At 38.6% G+C, this 22,923-nt stretch overlaps 1 protein-coding gene across 4 annotated transcripts in view; it reads right to left on the bottom strand.

Annotated features, from left to right (window-relative positions):
- Positions 1–22,923, bottom strand: part of FBN1 (fibrillin 1) — a 157,604-nt gene that overhangs the window by 92,135 nt on the left and 42,546 nt on the right. For all 4 annotated transcript variants that reach the window (XM_055716550.1, XM_055716552.1, XM_055716548.1 and 1 more), the window contains exons 7-9: positions 9,565–9,762; positions 6,139–6,264; positions 1,503–1,628 (exon numbers count right to left, since the gene is read on the bottom strand). In XM_055716550.1, coding sequence (XP_055572525.1) covers positions 1,503–1,628; positions 6,139–6,264; positions 9,565–9,762 — 450 coding nt within the window. The remainder of the gene's footprint in view (positions 1–1,502; positions 1,629–6,138; positions 6,265–9,564; positions 9,763–22,923) is intronic.

The following is a 22,923-nucleotide window of genomic DNA, read 5'->3' as shown; positions in this document are numbered from 1 at the left end:
TTAGACATGAATCCAAAATATCTGCAGATAATTAATAGCGCTTCCCATGTAGCACGTTTTGCCTTGGACACAAAGCCAAAATTTTAATGATAGCTCATAGTCTGACATATTACTTAACACAGCTTGTCATCATTTAAATACCCATTTCTTTAGCTGAACTATTTCAGCCTACAAATACAGTGGGTAAAAAGGCTGGAAAACTGCAGGAATATAACATGGGTGTAAATGTTGGGCAGTCCTGACTAAGCAATGACTATAAAAAGTAAAAAGCAAATGGAAGTTGTGCATCTCTGGAATTTTTTTGTTACAGAAAGGTGAATCTCTTTCATAAACATTAAGTACAAGCACCAATCAATGATTTAATGATCCACAGTCATTTAGAAGCTATTAATTTGAAGCAATAAAAGCAACTTCCACTGGCATTTTAAGTGTACAGTACGGATCCAATCTACCAAAATGGAAGAAATACAGTTCATTTCTCACAACCTGCAGAAATAGTATGGCACCATTCAAAATTAAACAAAACCCAAACTACTTCCAGATCTCTTGGGAAAGTTAGTATCATTTGGTACTTCTGTCTGCGAGGTTATTTTTTTCCTATTTTTTCCCAAATGATTTTCTACCAAAGGTACTAAAAGACTGAGCGCTCTCTCGAACCACAGTGCTGGCCCTGTGTATGAGCCTTTAAAGAAGCAAGCCAAAACTGAGGAAAGAAACGTTTCATCTGATTCCCAAATGACAATAATTGCTCAAAATTCAGCACTGGCAGTGAAAAAAGAAATTACTACATCAAAAATTAGGAAAAAAAATTAATTGAATACTTGACCTGCTTCAGAGTAGGCTGTATCTAAGTGCTAACACTACTCTCTCATGGCTTTGGCACTGCAGCAGCAGCCGTTTAACTCACACAGTCCTTTGGTTCCTGGTCTGGCCTTTGGAGGACAGGTTCTGCACTGCCACAGTAAAAGCCTGAACGAACACCACTGCCAAATCATCAGCATCATGAAAGCAGATACAAATGCCCCACACCCAGCTTATCAAACTACTTCCTTTAATGAAACATATCTGCATTACAGTCATAACAGCTGGAATAAGGAAAAAAACATCTGTTTGAGGTGATTACCTTCTTTCTCAAGTATATTTGCTTTTCTAAATGCTGAATCTAACCTGGACTAAATCAAACATAAACATGAGAGCAAGAGGATCAAGGAGATGTGTTAAACAAGTTCTGCCTATCTTTAAGGCAACAAATATGCCATAACATAAAAAGTGTAGCAAGAAAAATGAAAGGGAAGGTCACAACAAAGAGGGAAAGAGGAAACATCCTACAAATGGAAAATTTGTTTCAGCATACATATATAGACAGGCACATGATATACTTCTACATAAAAGAAGGATTTCAAGATCACAAATTGAAATATGTTTCTGGTACACTGCTACCCATTTTAGATATTCATGAATGTTCATGACACTTACTGTCTTACTTACAAGATTCTACTCACCTATGCACTTTAAGCCATCAGGAGCTGTATAAAACCCTGGAGGACACTTGCAGAAGTAACTGCTAACTGTGTTTGAACACTCTCCTCCATCACAGATTCCAGGAATGGTGCTGCATTCATCGATATCTTCAGAGTAAAAAAAAAAAAAAAAAAAACAGAAGCAGGGGAAGGTTAGCTGAAGCAGGGGAAGGTTAGCTGTATCAGTTCTGGCACAACAACAGGTATTTTATAGTTTGTATTAATGATCAAATTCAGTGTGGTCTGAGACCCCTCCCAACCTATGTACTAGGGGCATAATCAGCAGTTTTAAACCAGGATCTTTTGTTAGTTAAACACAAGTGAAACAGAACCTAAGAAAATACTGCATCTGTAAATTGCCAAAACCCATAGTTTTACTGCTTAATAATGATGGATGAAAATCTTAAACTGCAGAGGGGATTTACTAACTGTAAGTAAACCATAACCCCTCCAGTTTGAATTCTGCACACTAAAATTAAAAAAACTGTCATGGGACCTGTAATGACCATAGTGATCAGGAGCTTAACAGTTCTATCTCACAGTATCTCCAGCAGCACAACATCCCCTGGCACCATACTGAGGCCATGGTTCAATACTGACTCAAAGGGAAGCGCACCACCTACTGAATTACCCATCCTTCTCACTGCCCTTGGGTTTCTCCTGGAAATCCCCCATACAAAAGCACTGAACAGTTAAGCACTGTTTAAATAATGCAACCTGACAGAATTATAGCTCAAAGCAGGATAACTGCAGGCAACAAAAATTACCTTTCCTGACTTTCTTTGCTAAACGAATGTTCTGAAGTTTCAACAGATTTCTGGACAATAACTGAAAGATCTACTGCAGAAGTTGGGCAATGTCAATAATTCTTCTTAGGTTTTGTCAGTGATTTAGAAGTCCATATTGTGTTTGTATACTCAGTCTGTGTACTAAATCACAGAATCATAGATCCAATGCAGAAAAACTTTCAAAGACTGCAGAAAAAACACTAATTAATACCCTCCTATACCTGACCATAGCTGCATATATGAACAGAGGGAACCTGCAGGGTTTCTTCCACAGCTAGGAGTTTATGCATGTGAATAATAATTTATGCCAGCCCCAGTTGCTCCTTAATTACCATCAGTAGCCTGCCTGTGAGTGTAGTTACTTTCCCCCTGGTTTCCAGTGTCTGTCTTAACAATGCAGCTGTATCTACTTAGCACTGCTCTCATCTTCTAGGAACCTGGAGTCCAGCTGAGCTTAAAAACAGCTCGCTTTTCTCCATGGCACCTACAAGAAGAATCAGCAAAGCAGAGAAGAAAGGGAGGTTATTCTCTAGCGTGATCATTGACAGCTGCCTGTCACAGCCATCTACAATGACCCAGCTGCTCTCCCAGCAAAGAGAATCCAGCCAGAAATAATGGCATCACAGGATTCTGTCCAACCTCTCCTCCAGAGATCTACAAAGAGATAGACACATGGCTGTAATAATGATTTCACCAACCACAAAAATTTCTGAGATGAAATACTGCAACACCACCCAACAGACCAAGGCAAGGAGTGAATAATATTGTAGTCATTAAAAATGATTGGAGGAATTTAAATGTAACGCCTAAATTGGAATTTGGCCTCAACAGATGGGGGAACACCCAAAGTCCCACAGGACTGTTAATGAGTGTTTTAGCAAGTAGAGAGGATCTCTGCTCTTTTCCTGTGGAGGCGCTAATACTAAAATCCAGTAATACAAAAATTATCAATTCCTCTTCCTCTAGGTAAAGCACTGGATACTCTAATAATTTTGTGGCCCCTTGCTTTTGCAGGAAAGGAGCAGGGGGAGTGGGGTGGCATACAGATAACAAGACCTTGCAGATCAACCCATCCTAAGCAGCGCAGGACCTTGGGCCCCCTATACACATATTCTTCCCCAGCATCTTGCTAGCTGTCCGTGATGTGGGTCGCATTTCTCACTTGGGTGTGTGAGAGGGGTGTGACTTTTTGTTCAGTGCTACTTCAAGGGTGTTGCCAAAGCCTCAAGTCCAAGTGCCCTGGGAGCACTGCTAAGAGACTTCTGGCTTCTGCTCCAGGATTATACTCCACAGGAGTCCCAAAAGTCTCAGTGACAAAAAATGTGGAAATTGAATTTTGGTCTGAATAAAGCCCTTAATTAACAGAGAAAAATGCAGTCGTAAATGGATCAGATTCAAGCATTTTCTGACTCACATTCACCAATGTTTATCTTAAAGTCAGTGTTGCCACTGTTTATATAGAGTCCGACCTTTTTAAAAGCAAAATCATCACTCTTTATTTTAGGGTTGAGCCTAACCCAAACAGTATTTCACTATTTATATTAGTGTTGACATTCATATAAGCAATATTGTCATTGTTAAGTATGCGAGTTTTATAAAGGTAAGTATACTTGATGTACTCACAGAAGTAAATGTCACTCCAGGAAAAATTACTCCCCCCAGTCACCACAAAAAAAGTATTTACCTCAGCATTAATGGAAAAGGAATGGTTATATGAAGCACTGAAATAATGTAACATTTAAAATACAGTTTTCCATCAGCTATGCTAACAAAGTGAACTTGGGCCAACACACCTCATTTCCCATCTTGTTGTGTTGTCTCACTGTACCTGATGATTTCTATCATGATCTTACTTCAATGGGGACCCACTACAAAACGAGTACTGGTAATTCAGCAGGTAGCTCCCAGTTCTACTAAATCAGCGACCACGGACACATTACAGCTGCCAGAAGTCCTACTTGATGGATAGGAAGTTAAACCAAGCACATGATCAGATGTGAATTATGTATTAATTACAGTTAATTACTATAATGCAAGTACCTTGTCTTACACTGGAGATTTCAACGTAAAAGGATAATTTAAAAAAGCAGAATGGATATTCTGTTCTTAGGTGACTATGCTCTTACCTGTTGAATCACTATCCTATTTCATGCCAGTTCTATACGGATGATACTTCTAATTCTTTGAATCGTATTAATACCCACACAGCTTTAACTAAAACTGCTTGGTATGTAATATGAAGATGTACTGAAAGTAAGTTTCTGTCTGCTGAGGTTCAAAAATTTACAGGTATGGAACTGAAGAAAGAAAACTTAATTCTATCTTAGCAGCCAGGTGATCACTCCAAAGGGGTTTCACAAGATGAAGCAGGAAATTTGTGGCAGGATTTGAGAATGAACCAAGCTATCCCAGGTTCTTGGGTCCAGTCCCTCAACTATTACTAAGTGCAGGCTCTGAAGGTGGTGGTTGTTTGGGATTTTTTGTTCTTTGTTTGGATTTTTTTTACATGATTCAACAATCGAAAAATACCATAGGAATGTTTATACAACGCTGCCTATGCGAGCCTACAGTCCTCTTTTTTTCACATGCTAATAGTTAACAAGGCACATGTTCAGTCTTTCCTATTCACCATGTTCGTGGTACTTCACCCCCTGAAGGAAGTACTTGCAATGTTGGTTCTACCCTAAATGTGGGTTACTTCCTGCCAAAACCATCAGCAGTCAATATGAAAACCATACTGTGTACAAACTCTCCTGAAATTGTTTTCTCTAACCTGCAATTCAATTTATAGTTTTGCTTGAAACAGGGATTTTTCTTTTCAAAAAGTCATAATACTTCCAAAATTACTAAAAAATTTTGAGTGCTTCCTTAACGGCACCTGATGCAAGAAGGTGGTGGATGCACACCTTACTCTCACAGTTGCACACCTTTATGATTGAAAATTGGCACTCCAAAATCACTAACCACCTATGAAACTTGTCTTGCTCAATTTAATTTAGTTTTTGTCTAATGACTGAAAGGAGAATCAGTTGTAAGAGTTTAAACATTATCTGGACTTCATTGTAAAGAAGATGAATCAAAACTGTGCAACTGACACTTTTAGTACTCTGTTCCTTATGTATCCAAAATGTTTTTAAAGCAAAAGGAACGCCTATGCCTGATTATATAGAGAAAAAATACTATCCAATCACAATTAAAAATTAGCAAGATTCCATTATCATGCACAGCAAATTTCCACACTATTATCCAGCATCTGCTGCTAGATAATTTATTAATTACTAGATGCCAAAATAGGATGACCAATAAGGGTAGATAAAATGTTTGTCCTTCTTTAACACCTGCAACTGCTAGGATGAGTTTAGAGCATAGTCCTGCAGTCTTCATTCACCAGTGTCAAACTCCCATTAATGTTAAATACAGTTTACCTGAGCAGGTAGGAATGTGTTGAACCTCCCAGTCATACACACTTATTAGTTAAATGATCCACAAAGAGACATACATGTGCCTCAAGCATTTCTAAAGCAACCTCTTGGTTAAGAGGTATTTTTAGTTTTAAAGTTTAATTTGTTTCAGATGTACCTTTAAGCCTGTAAAATGTTACGTGAATAAAAGCTGGGAAAAGCTGCAGGGGCAATATTTAAGATGCTCTGGTTTAGAAGGAGAAAGGACTGTTACTCATATTTGTTGTGAAGAATGCTATTTGCATATTCAAAGGCAAAAGAGACTGTAAAGTTTGTTACAAACTTGTTGGCCCCAAACAAACAAAATTGGCCCCAAAAAGAAAACTTTCCCCCGCTTTACTTTCAGAAGAAAGTTCTAAAAGTTCTTACCATCGCATTTTTGTGTCACTTCATTAAACTTGTGTCCAGCTGGGCATTTGCACTCAAAAGATCCAACAGTATTAATGCAATTTCCCCCTTGACAGATCCCAGGGATGGCTTGGCATTCATCCACATCTATCATGTAAAAAAGGAAAAAACACCCACTTTTAATTCATTTCTCAAGAACAGCCATAATAATTTGTCTACATAGAAATTAAAGTAAATATGCCTAAATCCATTCTTCACCCATCATAATATTATGATACTTGCTTGTGAGGACAGAATTTTGTAATTACTCTATGTAAAGTATGATTAAGTACAGTACTCTAAATATTTTCTGCAAGAAATCACATGGTTATTATTGTTACAGACATTAAACATCTAACTGCTATTGCTTTGTTTTTCCAAAACATCTGGGGAATGGTGTGCAGAGAACACACACTGCCAAAAGTCAGGTCCCTTTAAAGTACCTGAAGCTGAGCACCCAAAATCACTTGCCCCTTTGAAAATCTTGGCAACTCCTTACAGCATGTAGCCCACCAGCACAGAGATGCAGGAGCCATGGAGGAGCAGCGTGCAATGTGCATGGAGGGGGCCTCACAGAGCGGCATGGGGAACTGCATAGTCATTATTGATGGAAATCATTAACTCGTCACTCCAGTAAGATCAGCACCCATGACCTTAGGCTGCGGTTAGGATTTGATTCAAGAACTTTCATAGCCATAATTAACGTCTCCAGAGGAATTATTAATGATCTGCTTAGACATTCATAAATTTGGAAGGTTTTTTTCTCCTTTATTTCTCTCTCTTTGCTTTTAATTTTTTCACACAAGAAAATGAAACAACAAAGATGATATCACAGGCTAGGTGGGAAGCTCAAGACGTTTTCAAGAGGCCCCAGTTTTTGGCCTCACAGCTATTTTAGCACAACATGTGTGTTGTCACTTAGCTGCAAAAGTGTTGCTATGGCTTAGTAACAGCTAGAGAAAAGAGACTGAAGGAGGAGGAGTGCCATTGCAACAGGAGACAGTGGAGGTCTGGAACACAGTCCCCAGGGGCTGCCCTGTGTCTGCTGCTCCCTGTCCTTCGGGACCAAACAGAGCACTGCTCCTCTCCAACCCAAATGCCTGCACTTCCCCCATCTCCCCAAGGACTACCAGCTGCTGCTGGTAAAACCCAGTTTCTTGAATTCTTGGGCTTCACGCTAGGATCAGTTTCAATGCAGGGACACAAGCTGAAGGAGATGATGCCTTCAAATCTGCCTTTATAAATCCCAGAGAGCCAGCTGTAATGTGTCTTGTAGTCTGAAAAGCAAAGTATTATGTCTGTACAAAAGGCCAAGAGGCAATTTCCCTGGGAGCCACGAGTAGGAAGTTTCAGGAACGCCAAGGGGCATATCTGTACCACATCGCAGAGCATTATGTAAAGGTCCCCTGGCTGGCTGAACTGGGTCGGGGGGCACAGCAGCAGAGGCAGAGCAGTGCTGTGCCTGAGCTAACCACCGTGCTGGGAGGCACAGAGAACTAGCACAGCCTCAGCACCCTCCTCACAACCCCAGTGCTGCTGGGACCCTAGCTGCAGCAACACGCTGTGCTTTAGTAACAGTGATCAGCCAGACTTCATGGCACTGCACTGACTTTAAAAAAATTCTATTTAAAAAATAGAAGTCATGCTCCTGAGTCACAATGTCTGTTTCAAAATCCCACCTTTTGGCTTTCATTTTCCCCTTTCGTCTCTTTAAAAATCTCAGCTGTGATATTAATTTTAACTTTCCGCCAGACAGACGAAGTCAAAGTGTGGGCAGTGATATTCTATTTACTTTTTAAAATAAACATGCCCTTCCCTCCGTTTTACTTTTTCTAACTTCTCCATGCAATAACAATGGTTCCTTTTTTTCTTCAGAGAACCTGGATTTTATTTAACCTGCTTTCCTTTATTTAGATTGAATATGGATGTGAAATCCCTGAAATGTCTTCAGTCTGAATGGATGTTATCTGATTTCAAAAGGACTGGATTTAGTACAATTGCATGAAAAATAAAGCTAATATGTGGTTCCATAGAAGATCTGTTAAAATTATGAACACATTACAAGAGAAGGGAAAACTGGAAAGTACAAGTCAAACATACAGCGCCAAAACTGTGTTGGCACTGCATACAGATTAGCATAATTGTAGCTGCATGCTAAGAAATGTGCAGCAAGCAGAAGTAGCCTTATTCCGAACTGCACAAACCCATTGGAGAGGTCACTGCAGCTTTTCCGTGACACAAACAAGAGGAATATAACTAGGTGTGGCATGAGTTCAGGGGTGTGGGCCACATATTTATGCACATAAGATTTCAGGAGTGTCCAGAACCTCAATTCACAGATTTCTGCACAATTTAGTTCTGACCTTTACAGCAAGAAGGGGAACAGAATGGCTGAGGTCAAAACCCATGCACATTATGTGGCATACACAAATGCGTCCATCTCAAAGTTCATCCTGCCTGTCTGCAGGCACCAACCAGGACTTGGCCTGTTACAGAGGGTATCTACATTTTCAATGCAATGGAATGCCTTTCAGTCCTTCATAGGAATTTCATGATTAAATAAAATTACTTATAGATTTATAATCTTTATCTCCCCTATTTTCAAAAATATTGTAACTCATTAGAAAATGTTAGACACATTGAAATAAACTAGCCCCAAAGATATGGTCCTGGGAATGTATAATCCACATTAGTTTAATACATAGCTGCCCCTGTTAACTTTCTCCTGTTTCCTGCCAGACATCCAGACAATAAAAGAATTTATACAGCTGGAAGTATTAGAATAAAAGCCAAAAGCAGTGTAAGGACTTTCTACGGTAAGGCATGCTCTGAAAGAAGTAAGCAACATCTGGGTGGATTTTACAATTTGAAACAAATGCAAATGCATTTCCAAAATTGTATAAAATATATAATAGGGCATTTCAAATGGCATGACAGGCACTTTTCTCCGGGTCGAAGCAGTGTAGCTCAAGAGGTAAGACACACAAGATGAATCCAAAATCAACAAATTTTAGCTAAAATATCCCACACCGAGTAAATGGAACAGTATTGCCACAGATTGATTTTTGCATGTTTTGAGTGCTTTCTGAAACAGAATAAATTCTTCCACGGAATGATCGAATGGTACACTCAGAAAAACACCATTACAGAACCAAGGGAAAGGGCTGCTGGCAGTGAGAAATTCATTAAGATGCTGGCTGCTCTCACATGACCTAAGTTACTAATGTACTCACTTGAACACCAGGCACTCACTGAATCATGAAGTAATGCATCTGACAATTTTTTTCCATTCTTCACACATATAGCTGAGAATGGCTTAGGACAGGTTATTCACAGCAGTGTAACTCAATTAAGCTTAATCCAGTAACAATTTCAGCAGCTTTTGGGGAAGCTTTGCTGCTAACTTACCTTGACAGGCACCAGTTCGAATGTTTGGAATGAAGCCTCGGCGGCAGGGATGGGGCTGGGCAGGACACATTTCACAGGGGTGGCCCCATGCTCTCCCAACTGTTGCACAGCAAAGGGTTTTGGTGCACACTATTCCACTGAGCTGTCCCTGGCACATCTGGTTGGTTACCAAAGTGAAGCAAGGGCCAGTCCTGTAATCTGCGCCAAAGACAGGAAACCTAATCAGCATCACAACAGAATTACACAACAAAACTCATAATAAAGCAAAACAGCAGCACATTTAGGCAAGTCTTCCACACACAAATTGCCCACCAGCTCAACAGTTTTATTTAGCAGTGTTCTGCACAGGCTTTTTCTCAAGTTTTCTTTCCATTCAAATCCACTGAAAATAAGCAGGTCTAGAAATACGTGGTGACTATTTTACTGTAAGTATTATATACTTAAGATGATAGAATTGTAGAATAGAATCTATGATTCTAAATACATTTTGACTATTTTACCAGGAGTATGATAAACTTCAGATTCTGCAGGCCCCCTTTGCTGCCTGGTTAAACCTCCAGCAATATCCTTTAGGGGGTCTTTTCATCAGTTTGTTTTAAATACTCAGCGCATTAATTAAAATAATAGTGATAAAAATGTTAGGATATGTTTATTTCCACAAGTGTTCTCAAATGAGTCTCAAGGGAAGAGAATACAGACTGCAGGAAGTTTTCTGAGGACAGATTTCACTGTTATTCAGGCATACGCTGTACCAGATACGTGGGTAAGCTTTGCCTACAGCTGAATGGAGGGCATGTGGAACACATCTGCTTTGATTTGTTTATGGTAGGACAGGCCATTTAGCCAACAGACAGAACTGAACTAAGATGTTACTAAAATACTAGTAGGCTTTATTTTGTTCCATTCTGCAAGGGCAAAAACCAAACAGTGGTACTGCCAGCTCCTGCTGTCTCCTGTATATCCGGGGTGCGCGCTCCAGTTCAATCTTCACAGGCAACCCTAAAATGTTTTATCTGCTACGGTGCACTAGGACAGAGTCCAGCATCCTGTAAGCACAGCCAGCAACTTACAAACCTGATGTTTGTCTGTACTGAAAGTTACCAGGTGCCTCAGCCAAGGTCACTATGTAATCCACACTGCCTTATAGTCATGACATTATAAATTCCTCCAATTTTTGTGCCACTTCCAAACTTTGTTAACTATAATACATTTCCACTAAACCATTAGTAAAAAGTATTAAACAGGGCAGAACTAAGAATGAATGACTTTCCCATCTGCCCCATCTCCCCACACCAGGTGCACCTTGAAACCTATCATTTAACTTATTTTCATTCCAATCCAGGGATGCTGTGTCCATATGCTGTAATTCTGCTGATTAATCACGCCACTCTTTGATATAATAAATAAAATGGCTAGAGGAGTCCTGTAAGCTATACAGTAGTGCTATATTGGTACTATTATCTTCATCAATTAAGCATGATCTTCTCAGAAAGGATATCAAGCTAGTTTGAAAAACTTATTTCTGATAAACTTGCACTAAATGGCACTAAATACCATTTACTCTTCACGAACTATGTATTAGTTCCTATAATTGCTACTCTATCTTTTGCCTATTAAACATACCTGTAATCACCCAGAAAATCTCTTTTCCTTTTAAAATACTGGAACAAAAATAATTTTCTTACAGCCTCTGGAAATTTGTCCTGTATTTCCAGATTTATGAGGAATTAACCTTCATGATATGAGAACCTTTCAGCTAGCTCTTTTCAGTCTCCCTGGTGCTGGTGAGCTGGACTAGCTGTATAAAAATATGTAAATGCGATTACTGCTATTTAATGTCATCCTTAAATGGTATCAGATTGCATATACGAAATTTCTGTCTTGTCCCCTCTGGACAGTACAGCTACTTTTACTGAACACTTCTCCCTCCTCTTCCCTAACAATTCTGTCAGCCTCATCATGAAATGGGTCAGAATCTCTCATAACATCTCCCTTACCCTTGGTTCTTAATTCCTTTTCATTGCCTTAACTTTTTTTGGCTTGGTATTTCTCATTGTGTCCGTCCCTTCACTTCCCCTATTAACTTTCTACACTACAGCTTCTATCAAGTTCTTTTCCCATTTTGAGTATTTTTGTAACTGCTCTCATTTTCCTAGTAAGACAGGCTTGTTTTGCTTTTGTTAAAACTTACATTGCTTTCTTTCTTATTGTAGACATACAGCTTTGGAAGCATGTAGCTCAAAACCAAGTATTGCCAGCTTTATCGCATTCGTTCAACATACAACTGAATACAAATAAGTCATGACCAATTATACCTATCAATTAAAAGACGTTAGTTTCAAGATCAATTCTTCATCCTTGAACAAAATGAGAATGCATGCTTTACTGGATGCAAAACTCCCAGGATTAAAACTCATAATATTAAAACAATAGGTGACAATTTCTTTAGAAACACCACAGTTTTGTGTCAGCAACAAGAAATCTCCAGTGTACCTCCTCAGAATGAAATCCGTCATTGTAGATTGTCCCTATGCCGTTTATATATAGACAGTTTAAAAAAGAGTCATTTTGTTCTCAGTTGCAGTGGGAAGCACGCATCAGACAGTAGTGAATAACCCATCTTGTATTTTATGGGAGAAAATGAATGGATCAGCATTTACGATTGTTTGCTTTCAAGCTATAAATGACTTAACAGTAGCTAATATGACTTAGAAATGTGGTGAACCCAATGAAGTTAACTTTATAATCATGCAAATCTTTCCACGAGGTTTCAGTAACATGAAGTAGGTCAAATATGCACTCAAACCCAAGCAAATCCAGCTCCTCTTTATTATTATCCAAGTTCATAGCACTTCAGTATGGAGAATTATAGAATATATTTTCACCTAATCTTTTGCCTCGATAAATTTTACTCTTAATGCTCAGTTTTCTGCTGAGTACTGCTTTCCTTCTATTTTCTCAATCTTTCACCTTTTCACAAGTATGATTTTCTTTTGTGTTCTTAATGGAAAATTCTAAAGGTCAGAAAATGCATAAGAAAAAGATACTTTGGATGTACACACCAACCTATGGCCACAGAGAAATCCACATCAAGACTCCTCCATACAGAGGCTTGAATAAAAACAGCCCTAAACTTAAACCATTCTTAATAGCAAGTTTAAGATTTTTTGACACATTACAAGATGAAGGCCTATGAGAAGGAAATGGGATTCCACGAACACAACAGCAAAATGAAAAGGGAATGGTATCACATGTAAAGAGATTTCCTTGAAAGTGTTTGGTTTCATGAATTCTGCTCATTTCAGAATATGCAGTAAACCCTAGGGTCTATGCTACAAGCCATTGCCTTGGGATATGAGCTGAAAAAAACAATATTTTGTAACAACAAAGTTTCCTTACACATTCATGTCATTTGCGATTATTCAAACTACTTCAATGAGTAAAATGCAAATACAAGGTACCAAGTGATCCATCAGGAGTTGGAAAGAGAGAAACAGGAAAAAATATAGCCAAAAACCCTACTACACATTTTGCTTGGTTTGATGGTTGTTCTTTTTTTTTCAGAGGTAATTTCATTTTAACTGAAGAACGTTGAGACTTGAAATTATTTTAGTAAAATGATCTTTTAAAGATGCGCAACTAGTAATTCAGATGTTTTATGTTACTTCTAATGCAAACTGCAGCACATGCAAGCAGCCTTCAGCAAGGCATTAGTCACAGTTATCTAACAACTTTATATGTTTCATCACATACTTCTTAGGTATTTTGATAGGAAATAATTCCACAGGGAGCCTCAGACAACTGAGAAGATGGCAGAAACTGTAAAACCACATTAAGTTCATATTCTGTCAAAAAGAGCAAGGGGGCAATAGAATGAGGCTGGTTTATACCATGCAAGAATCCAGCCTATTAAGTCTGCAGGAATGAATCAAGCTGCATTTTGATCTAAAGCTTGTTCCTGTTTCAGCCACAATCATCAAATAATTCTAGTTATCTTCTCAAAAGATCCTTTATGCTCCTAAAAGCATCAGAGAGGCTGCTGAAATATGTAGTACTGGCAGCCTTTGATCAAAACCAAGCACAGCAATAAATAATGATAATTGTTCCAAGTAATGCTGGACAGCACCAAAGAGACTCCAAGTACCACGATAACGCAAGACTTTTGAGACCAGATACAGATCTTAAGCCCTCAGTTCACGTTACCTTCTGTTTGCAAGCACAATATAATTTTTAATGTAAAAATACAGGTTGTTGGTTTTGGTTTGGTTTTTTTAACTAATGGAGCCCGGATTAAACTAAATTTTTAACTAAACGGAGCTAGAGCAAGGATGCTGGATGAAATTCTGGCCACTCTTTCCTCCAAGATTCATTCCCTATAAATCTCCTGTAAAGAGTTCTTGATGTTTCAAATTAACAGCCTGATTTTCCAAACTAATAACCACCTGTTAGAGAGGTTGACAGACTCCTCCACCTCTCTTAAAATAAACGGAAACTGAATGGATGCAAAGGTCAAAGGATGAAACCCTAGCAAGGCAGCATTTATCTTACCGTGAGCAAGATCTCACTACCAAAAACAGGAAAACACCATCTCTTGCCATCATAAAGAAATGGGTAAAGATAAAATAAATGCTGCTTTCCCAGTTTTCAGCACACAGTATGCATAGCTCACACAGTTCCTTCTGTTGCACACTGGCTGAGCAGCAAAGAACACTGCTTGGAGGGAGGAAGCATTCCTCCTAGCTGTTAGCACTTCACATGGGTAAATTCTGCATGAACCCCCAAATGCAGCCAAGACTGCTGTGTAACTGAAACCACCCTCAGCAACGCAAACTGGCAACTTTCCCTCTCTTCAGTACAGGGGAAAAAGGAAAGAAAGGAATATTCCATTATCGTACAAATACTGAAAGAAAGGTCAGAAAGGGCTCTAAGGCAAGTGAAGTACCTTAAAGTTGATCTTTATTAGAACTTACTTTCCTGCCTAGCAGCACTTTTGTTTCTGCTGTTTGGTGGGTTGGTTTGTTCTTTTTTACCAGCTGAGGATAAAAGAGGAGCACTGGAAGTGAGACTGCACAAGGCAGAAACACAGCCTTGCCTCTGCAAAGCCTGCTCAGCGCTGCCCACATGTGACCCACCGCACTTGACCGCTCGTGCCACTGCTTGGCCAGCCATCAGAAAAAAGAACCGCAATCGGTCACACCTGAGGATGCTCTTTCAGAAACTGATCTCACACAGCCAAAGAATAACGCTAGCTAAAAGGCTGGCAGGCTGAGTTTCAGGTAGCTGAATCCTTTCCACATGGTACATGACTTTAGGCAAATTTAAACTCTGTTTTTTCCTCAAGCATCCAAAACATGTATTTCTAATGAAAAAAAAAAAAAAGATTTCTAACAATTTGGGGTTTCAGTGGCATTCTTAAAGTACAAAATGGAATTTTAAATGGTGAGAGAACTAGTACCTATGCAGTTGCAAGCAGAAAAAAATACTGGGTAATTAAAATGCAGCACTGCAGTCAGATGCAGGAACAGTATGAGAAATCAAGCTTCCATCTTTCCCTGGTCTGGAATGGCAGGTGCTGAGAATGCTAGATATAACAAAAGATACCACATCTCTGTTACAGAGGGGGAGAATTTGCCTTAAACACAACTTTCAGATTAGAAAACATAGGATCAGGATTAGAAAAAACAGATGATGGGATTTCCAAAGGAGTTACCAAAAATGTTTAGTGGCTGGACACTTATATATGGGAAAATTTAATGGGACAGAAGGGAACTCTGTATCAATGCAAAAGTCACCAATAAGAACGGTATGAGAATGACGTCATGCAGATTATGCTTTTGGAATAGGGATAAAGACAGTGTTTTATAAAAATTGCTTTCACGGAGCCATAAATGAAGAATCTTAAATGAATCCTAAAAATAAGCACATACAATCATATTTACCAAAGCTGATTCAGAGGTCCTTGCACAAACAAAACCCTTGTCACTTTTCCTGAGCATAAAAACCAGGAATGAAAGAAATGCATATCACATAGTCTGACCTAAAATCTGAAGTAAATGATGACACAATGGCAGCATAGATATGATAAGAAACACAACTCTTAAAATTTTAGATCTTTGAGAAAGCCGTGTTTCTTGACAGGATTGGAAACCATACCATACCTCTCATTATAGAAACAACTATACTGTTAATGGAAAAACACAGCTTCCATCACTGTATGTTTCACTGTATTTCAATCATTTCACTCTCTTCAGAGAAGGCAACAACACATTTAAAGATGATGGAGAAAAACACCATGTGCCTCATTTCAGGAGGCAGGATGTGCTGTGCCTGAAATGAGAATTTTTGCAGTAAAATTCTAAGAATTACAGAGAGTCTCAGAGCTGACACAAGAGCACAGCATGACCAAGCAAACTGTAGCAGTAAGCATCACCACAGCACAGAGAGTTACAGAACACAAAGGTTTAGCATTTCAGGCTCAATTTCCAAATATCCTTCAAAGTGATTCTAGGTATTTTCAGATATCCTAACATCTCCTGATAAGGACAGAGAGAACAAACAGAATGCTTTACCCATGTACCCCTCCCCAAACATCAATGCAAACCTCTGTGTGTCACTGTACCAGAGAAGCAGCAACGGGCAATGAGCTCGTAACTCCGTTTTTATTTGCAAAATGTTCCTTTCAGTTACTTGTAGGCGTGTATGAAATCACGTTTTGCATACAGGACTTAGTGGTTTTTAACTACTGGTCAGAAAAGTGAATGACCATGCTGAGCAACCTGTAGGATAACTATTATTTACCTCCATCTTTCCCAACAGGGGACACGTCACACATCTTGCTTCACAGCCTAAATCAAGACCAGACACACAACACAACATTCCCATGTTAGCTCAATGCACTGACTTCCAACCATTTAAAAACTCAGACTCAATAATTCCTCGTCCACAGGTGACACCAAAACGCCAGTTGATAAATGCATCCAATCACAACACTCGTTTTTCCACACGGGCCATTTCCTTAAATAATTACTCACTGTTAAGCACTCCCTGTCCTCTCCTCCCCCCAGCCAGACACCATTACTCACCCCAGTCAGATCCCAGTGTGTCATCATTGGAAAGTACATGGCAAAGATATCAGAGGGTGTTCAGAAGGAAAGAAAACAAATCTTTGTAAAAATTTTAGAACTTATTTCCTATGATGTCTAGCACTTCTTACCAATGAGGGTTGGTAGGTTTAGCTGTGGTATGTGAAGAAATTATCACCGTGCCACTTCTGTCTGCTCACTTCCAGTGCCAGAGGTGGCTGAGGCTATTATTAACAAGACCCTTTTTCTGCTGCCTAAGTGCACAGTGCAGCACAGAGCTCAAATAGCTGAGATTTAACACTGGCTAGTGCTAAGATGCCACTGGACTTAGGGACTCAGAGTACAACCATTTAGGCACTGTTTCTGGCAGAGTTATAAATCTGGCAGCAGAAATGCCTCAAAATACCACAGCTGTGCTGCGGACAGATCACAGCTCCAAATTGCCTCTCGTTATTTTAACAAGAGTAAAAAACATCTATGGAAGCATATCTAACACTTGCAATAAATAACTTCCACTGGTATCGTAACTCTTGATTCTGTATTAGTGAGCCACGAAAGTTAGTTACTGCCTCATATACTCCAGCCCCAGGAATATTATCCTCTAATTCATTATTCTGATGACCCCATTTCTGCATGTCTTCCTCACCTTTGCTTGTTGCAAATTGTTCTCTTATATTGACTTGCTGGCACACCTCAGCCTAAATTTATTTTACATTCCGTAAGCTGCCTCACAAATCCAAATTCTGCACAGATGATCTGTTTAACATGTCTATCGAGCAAATATTATCTAGTCTTCCTAGGATACTGGTTAAAGAACAGGACTTTTAAATAAAAGCTTACTAACCATGTGAGACTAACATTATCAGTTACATTTGATGTACAGAACAATTCAGGCTGACTATTTTCAAAAGTATTTTGGCAATCCATTTTCCAGAACAAATATACAACTATTTTCATGCCAATTTTGTTCTTGCAACTGACCCAGTTCTCGAAGTCTGTAACTGAAAAGTAATAACATTACAGTAATAAAATAAAAAAATAATGTTCAAAAAATTATTACAGAATTGGAGTGATTTGTTGCACACATTTTAATCCAACACGCAGACTAAGCATTTCACCAAAATCAAGGCTTTAGCTCTGTTGTTCCCAATTATGTGCGGCAGTAGTCCAAATACAGAAAATTGTTACCACATTTTATTCTTTTCCATGATGAAGAAAACAGTAAGCAATGCAGCTAATGCAGAATAACTTCTCATTTCTGAATAATCGGTTACCTGACAAACTCTAGCCCCCTACTTTCCTGTATAAGCTACAAAGGAACATTTCTTTGCAGATTTTAATTTTTCCAATTTCTTTCACAGGCTAGCAACAATGAAATAAAATTCTGAGTTTATTTCCATCTTTCTTTGCAAAAAAGTAACTAACTTTGGTGACATATTTATTGTCAAGACCAGATGATTATTAAGGAGAATGGATTCAATTGAAGAACTCTGGAAGTTTCACTCTAAAAAGAACAAGTTGGCTGAAGTTTATTACTTTTTAAAAAGAGTTCTTAAGAAGTGCCACGTTATAGAAAGTCTCTTAACATACCACAAAGTATTAACTATTACATAGCAAGGTAAAGACAAAGCTTGTAGACGAGTTCTGTATATTTTTTTCTCTTTGGCTCCAGAAGACACTGACAATAAAATAACTGAGACTATCCAAAAGTAGTGCACACTGTGTAAGAAAAATAGATCCTAATGACTTACAGTACATTAAATAGACCAGCATCCAAAGAAAGGGAAAATGCTTTCAGACAATGCAACACACAGGATTTAAAGAGATACAGCTCACATTTGAAAAGGAGAGGGAGTGGTACAATATATTAGACATAACCTTTTTTTTTTTTTTTCTAAAATATAAATGTTCCTCTGCAGTGTCATGAAACACAATACAATTGCAGAGCACTGGAATGAAACTCAGTCCAGAATTGAAAACGGGTTATAAATAAAAAGGGGAGGTGAGAGGGAGGAAGGGAGCCAATTTCACTGCTCAAACTAAGTGAAATACAGTGAATAAACATACAGCAGGAATGGTGAGAAGTCGACTTGTTTTCAGTGTGGATCACTTAAAGGGAAGACAGTAAGTCTAATAATGATGTTTTGGGTGTTGGTAAGTATATATTACCACAATGACACATGGACAAATAACTTTTGTGGTCCTAACAGAATGCAGAACATCTAAAGTCGTGGCAGCTCTTTAACAAGGTAATTAGAGCAATCAACAATTTCTTCTCACTCCTGTGTAACTAACAGCTGCCAGGAATTACCCAGCTTGACCTAAGCAAGCTCCCTTTTTGCCATAACCCTAAAGGACCAGCACTCCTGAGAAATTATGGCAGTGGAAAACTTCACCCAAACAAAAGGGGCACATATTGTATTCCCATGAAGACTCTTCTCCACATGGCAGACAGCTCCCTGGCCAAATTTCTTCAACTAGGCACCTGGCCGGGGTTTTGTATTCACAGTACTTCCCACATACATGTATTTTTAGTGATATTTTTTACTGATGGCAGATTTTATATTATGTAAATACTGGAATTTTTTTTACTAGCCTGAAGACTTTGGAGTAACTAATATTGTTGTTTTTGAGTAAGGTGGTAACACAAGAGTTTTCTGTTGCAAATAGCTAGCGAAAAAGTCACAACAGATACCTGAAAAACAAAGACAACATACAGTATTTTGATTTTCACAGAAGTATTTTAACAGTTATTTCATTTCATGATTGCACAACGACCCCTTAAAAGAATCTCAGAAAGCATTACAAATTTAAGTCAATAACGTACGAAAATTGCTTCCGGCACTATCTCACCTCTAACTCTAAGGGTGAAACACATCAACTACTTAATTGAAATACCATGCAACTCTCTGTGTTACAGGATCAGATTCCTTCCTCAATGAAACTATGGCATCACTCTGTGTGTACACCAGTGCAATCATGACGAGAATCTGGCTCATTTTGCATAACCACATATATGGGATTTGCATTAAGAATGTGGTCCAAAAATAAACACAGTAATAACATGCACAACTTAACTCTGAGTAAGTCTGATGGTAACCCTGTTGAAATGTTACAAAATACTTGCCATAATTCTGGAATTATCTCATGTATTCAATACCTGTTGCTAGAAATAGAAAACATCTCCTTCCAAGAGGCCAATGATCTATCCTTGACTCACAAGTGTTTTCAACTAAGCAAGTATACATTTATTAAACACAGATATATTATATCCACCAATATTAAGTACACGAGATGATAACACTCACTTGTTTCATTACTTTTAATTTTGTGTACAATTCTAGAGATATTAATGTGGACCCTACCTCTCAGTTATTATTTTTCTGGTCTTCTTTGGTTTTTACAGGTTTTCAGTGAGCCTAGGGTTCTTCCTTCTTTAACACTTTCCTGTAATATTTACCAAAGCATTAAATTGCTCTGCTGTTAACTGTGAATGATCTTCAGAAAATCAAAGATACTCACAGAGTTTCTAGACTTCTATTTTTATTGGAAAGAGCCAATGAACATCAGATATATTAGTATTTAATTTTAAAAAGTAAAGCTATATCATTTCTTTAAGGTCTACTGTCACTCCTATCTTCACTTGGTTGAAGGAGTGTCCCCTTTGCTTAGCACTAATGGGTGGATATCCCACAAAGTCAATGAATGAGTGGCCTCGAGTGACGGAAGACTTTCTGCACTCATCACATCTTTAACCTAAGGATTATAGAAACTATTTATGACAACTGTCAATTAACTACTCTTTTTTAAAACCATTAGCAAAAGCCTAATTCTCCCAAGTAGTGAGAGAGTACAGAACTATTATTAATTATCTTAAAATGGCGGGGGGAGGGGGGGGGAAATATCCACAGACAATTATCAAACAGGGTCAAGTTCTTTTCTTACTTGCACACTGCAGGCAAGAAGAGTTAAAGATCTTTACTGACTCTTCTGTTAATAATGTAATGAAAAGCACATTTTATTTTTTAACTTAAGATATTAGTGGAGAACAATTGCTAGTCTTTCTGAAAGACTTCAAATTACCATGAACTCTAGGCAAACATGCGAAACTGCTTTTACTCAAAATGCAAGCAACTCCGCATTCTCAGCATATTGTTTAACATTTCTTTTTAATAGCATCCGTGCTGATGGCTTTGGTCTTTCCTTATTCGTCACACTTGCTGTGTATACGTTATTTTACTTAACAGGTACTGTTCATCTACTTTTACTTCAGCACTGGCAACTGGCATCTCTTCTACTTGATGGGAATGTCAGGTCCTAGGATTTCATTTGCCTTCACACATGGGGCAAGTCATTAAAACTTGGGAAACAGTCACTAGCCTGAGTGCCTTGAACATGAACATTCAAGCTCTGAGACTAAAATCCCAACAGATTTATGCTTTCTCCCTATTAGACAGGACTTGCTGGTTTTGTAGGTGCCCAGACATGGACATCCAGCATGAAGTCCACATCCCAGTTACAAGTGAACACTCATTGATTTTGGTGAGAGAATGACAATTCAGTGGGGGAATCCTGTTGCCTGTGACTGTGCATGCGCATGCTGGCACATAGAAAACGGAACACATTGAGGGGGTGAAGAGAAGAGAGAGATCAAAGACCTCTTTCCATAAGCTGGGCCATACTGTCTCAACCAAAAGCAACGCACCAATTGTATTTCACTAATTATGTGCTCACAGGGAATACTGTCAGAATTTTGGAAACCATCATTTGTACTCAATCGTCCGTTACACTGATCACCATACAGTTTTGGATGATTTCTCACTACTTATTTTAGACATTCTGGGTTGAAAAACAAGGTTTCTGTCACCTCCATGCCACATAAAACCTAGTGGTCCTTCAGAGCCTTTTTTATTTTTGCCATGACAATCACTGAAATTTATCTGTGTAAATACACAGAACATCTGGAATTAATAGTTTCAATAAACTGAGTTCATAAAAGTAGTGCTCCAGAACATACATCAGTGAGAACCAGATAAGTAAGTTTTATTTGGGGGATGTGGGAGAAAGGAATCAGGGGTTCAGTAAATGAACCAGGTGTCTGTGAACAGCTAACTAGGGCACTGAGAGGAATGAGCAGTTCTGGCCTGTTCTTTGTATACTTCAGCACAGTAATGCTGATTTCATACAAAAATGGGAGATCCTAGTTGAAGGAGGATAATGGATATGCATGTATACATATCTGCACATCTTGCACTTTTTTCTTCTTTTCCATATGGGGTACAAAAGGTTAAAGCAGAGGTTTTGTAGCACGCTGGTTATACAGAGGTTCTCCAAAACATAAGTAAATACTCAACATAATAGGAACCACTCAGATTCAAGTCAGCAAACTTCAAGCCTCACTAACTCCCAACACAGGAGTACTTAACCTTTGAGTAGCATGGGTGCATCAGCCTGTCATGCAGCCTGAGCCTCCGTTTCTCAGCTTACACCACGTGGAGTAACATATACATAGTGTGGTGTAGCTACTAATGCACAGGTAATGCATTATGGTATATGAGTAGCAGAACCCAAAACATATGAAAATTAGAGAGCCACAGAATACCTAAGTCCCTTACATACATTTTCCATTCTTAAAAATCATTAAAATGCCTTGAAATTAAGTATAGTATTTATAGATTTAACTATGCTATTTATAGATAAAATATATAATTTATGTAAAATTTACAAAGCCCTTACAGGCTTTGCTTCTGTTTACAGATAAAAGTATCTGCAGAAACTGCTGTTGATCCAGATGCCTGTCTAATACATAATACTTCACAGCCTTACAAAATTCTGTGTATAAAAGGATGGAAACTGCTTTTTGGCCTACTTTCTACACTGACATACTGAAGAGGAGGGATAGTCTTGTGGTTGAGACACTTGGCTGGGACTGAGATGACCTGGGTTCAGTTTCAGACTCTGCTACAGACTCCCTGTATGTCCTTACACAAGTGACTTAATCTCCCTGTATATTAGCTCCTCACATGTAACGTGGGGTTGCCAATATTTCTGGATGCTGTTGGGTTTTTTTCCTCTTCAGACTACACAGCCTTTGGGACACAGACTTGTGTGTTTTGTGAATGATAAAGGGAGCCTCAAGCTGAGTTCAGGCCTCTTGGCATCACTCTAATAAAACGAGAAAAGATCTTTCAAGTAATGTTTTTTGTGTTAAGACCCTTCAAGGTTTTTTTATGTTCAATTAATTGTCAGTTTCTAGTAAAAGACCAGAGGAATTAGC

Source organism: Falco cherrug, chromosome 7 (genome assembly GCF_023634085.1).
Source record: "Falco cherrug isolate bFalChe1 chromosome 7, bFalChe1.pri, whole genome shotgun sequence".
In the NCBI taxonomy this organism is placed as follows: domain Eukaryota; kingdom Metazoa; phylum Chordata; class Aves; order Falconiformes; family Falconidae; genus Falco; species Falco cherrug.
Note: the sequence above shows the minus strand (reverse complement) of the source record. Positions and strands in the feature narration are given on the sequence as shown.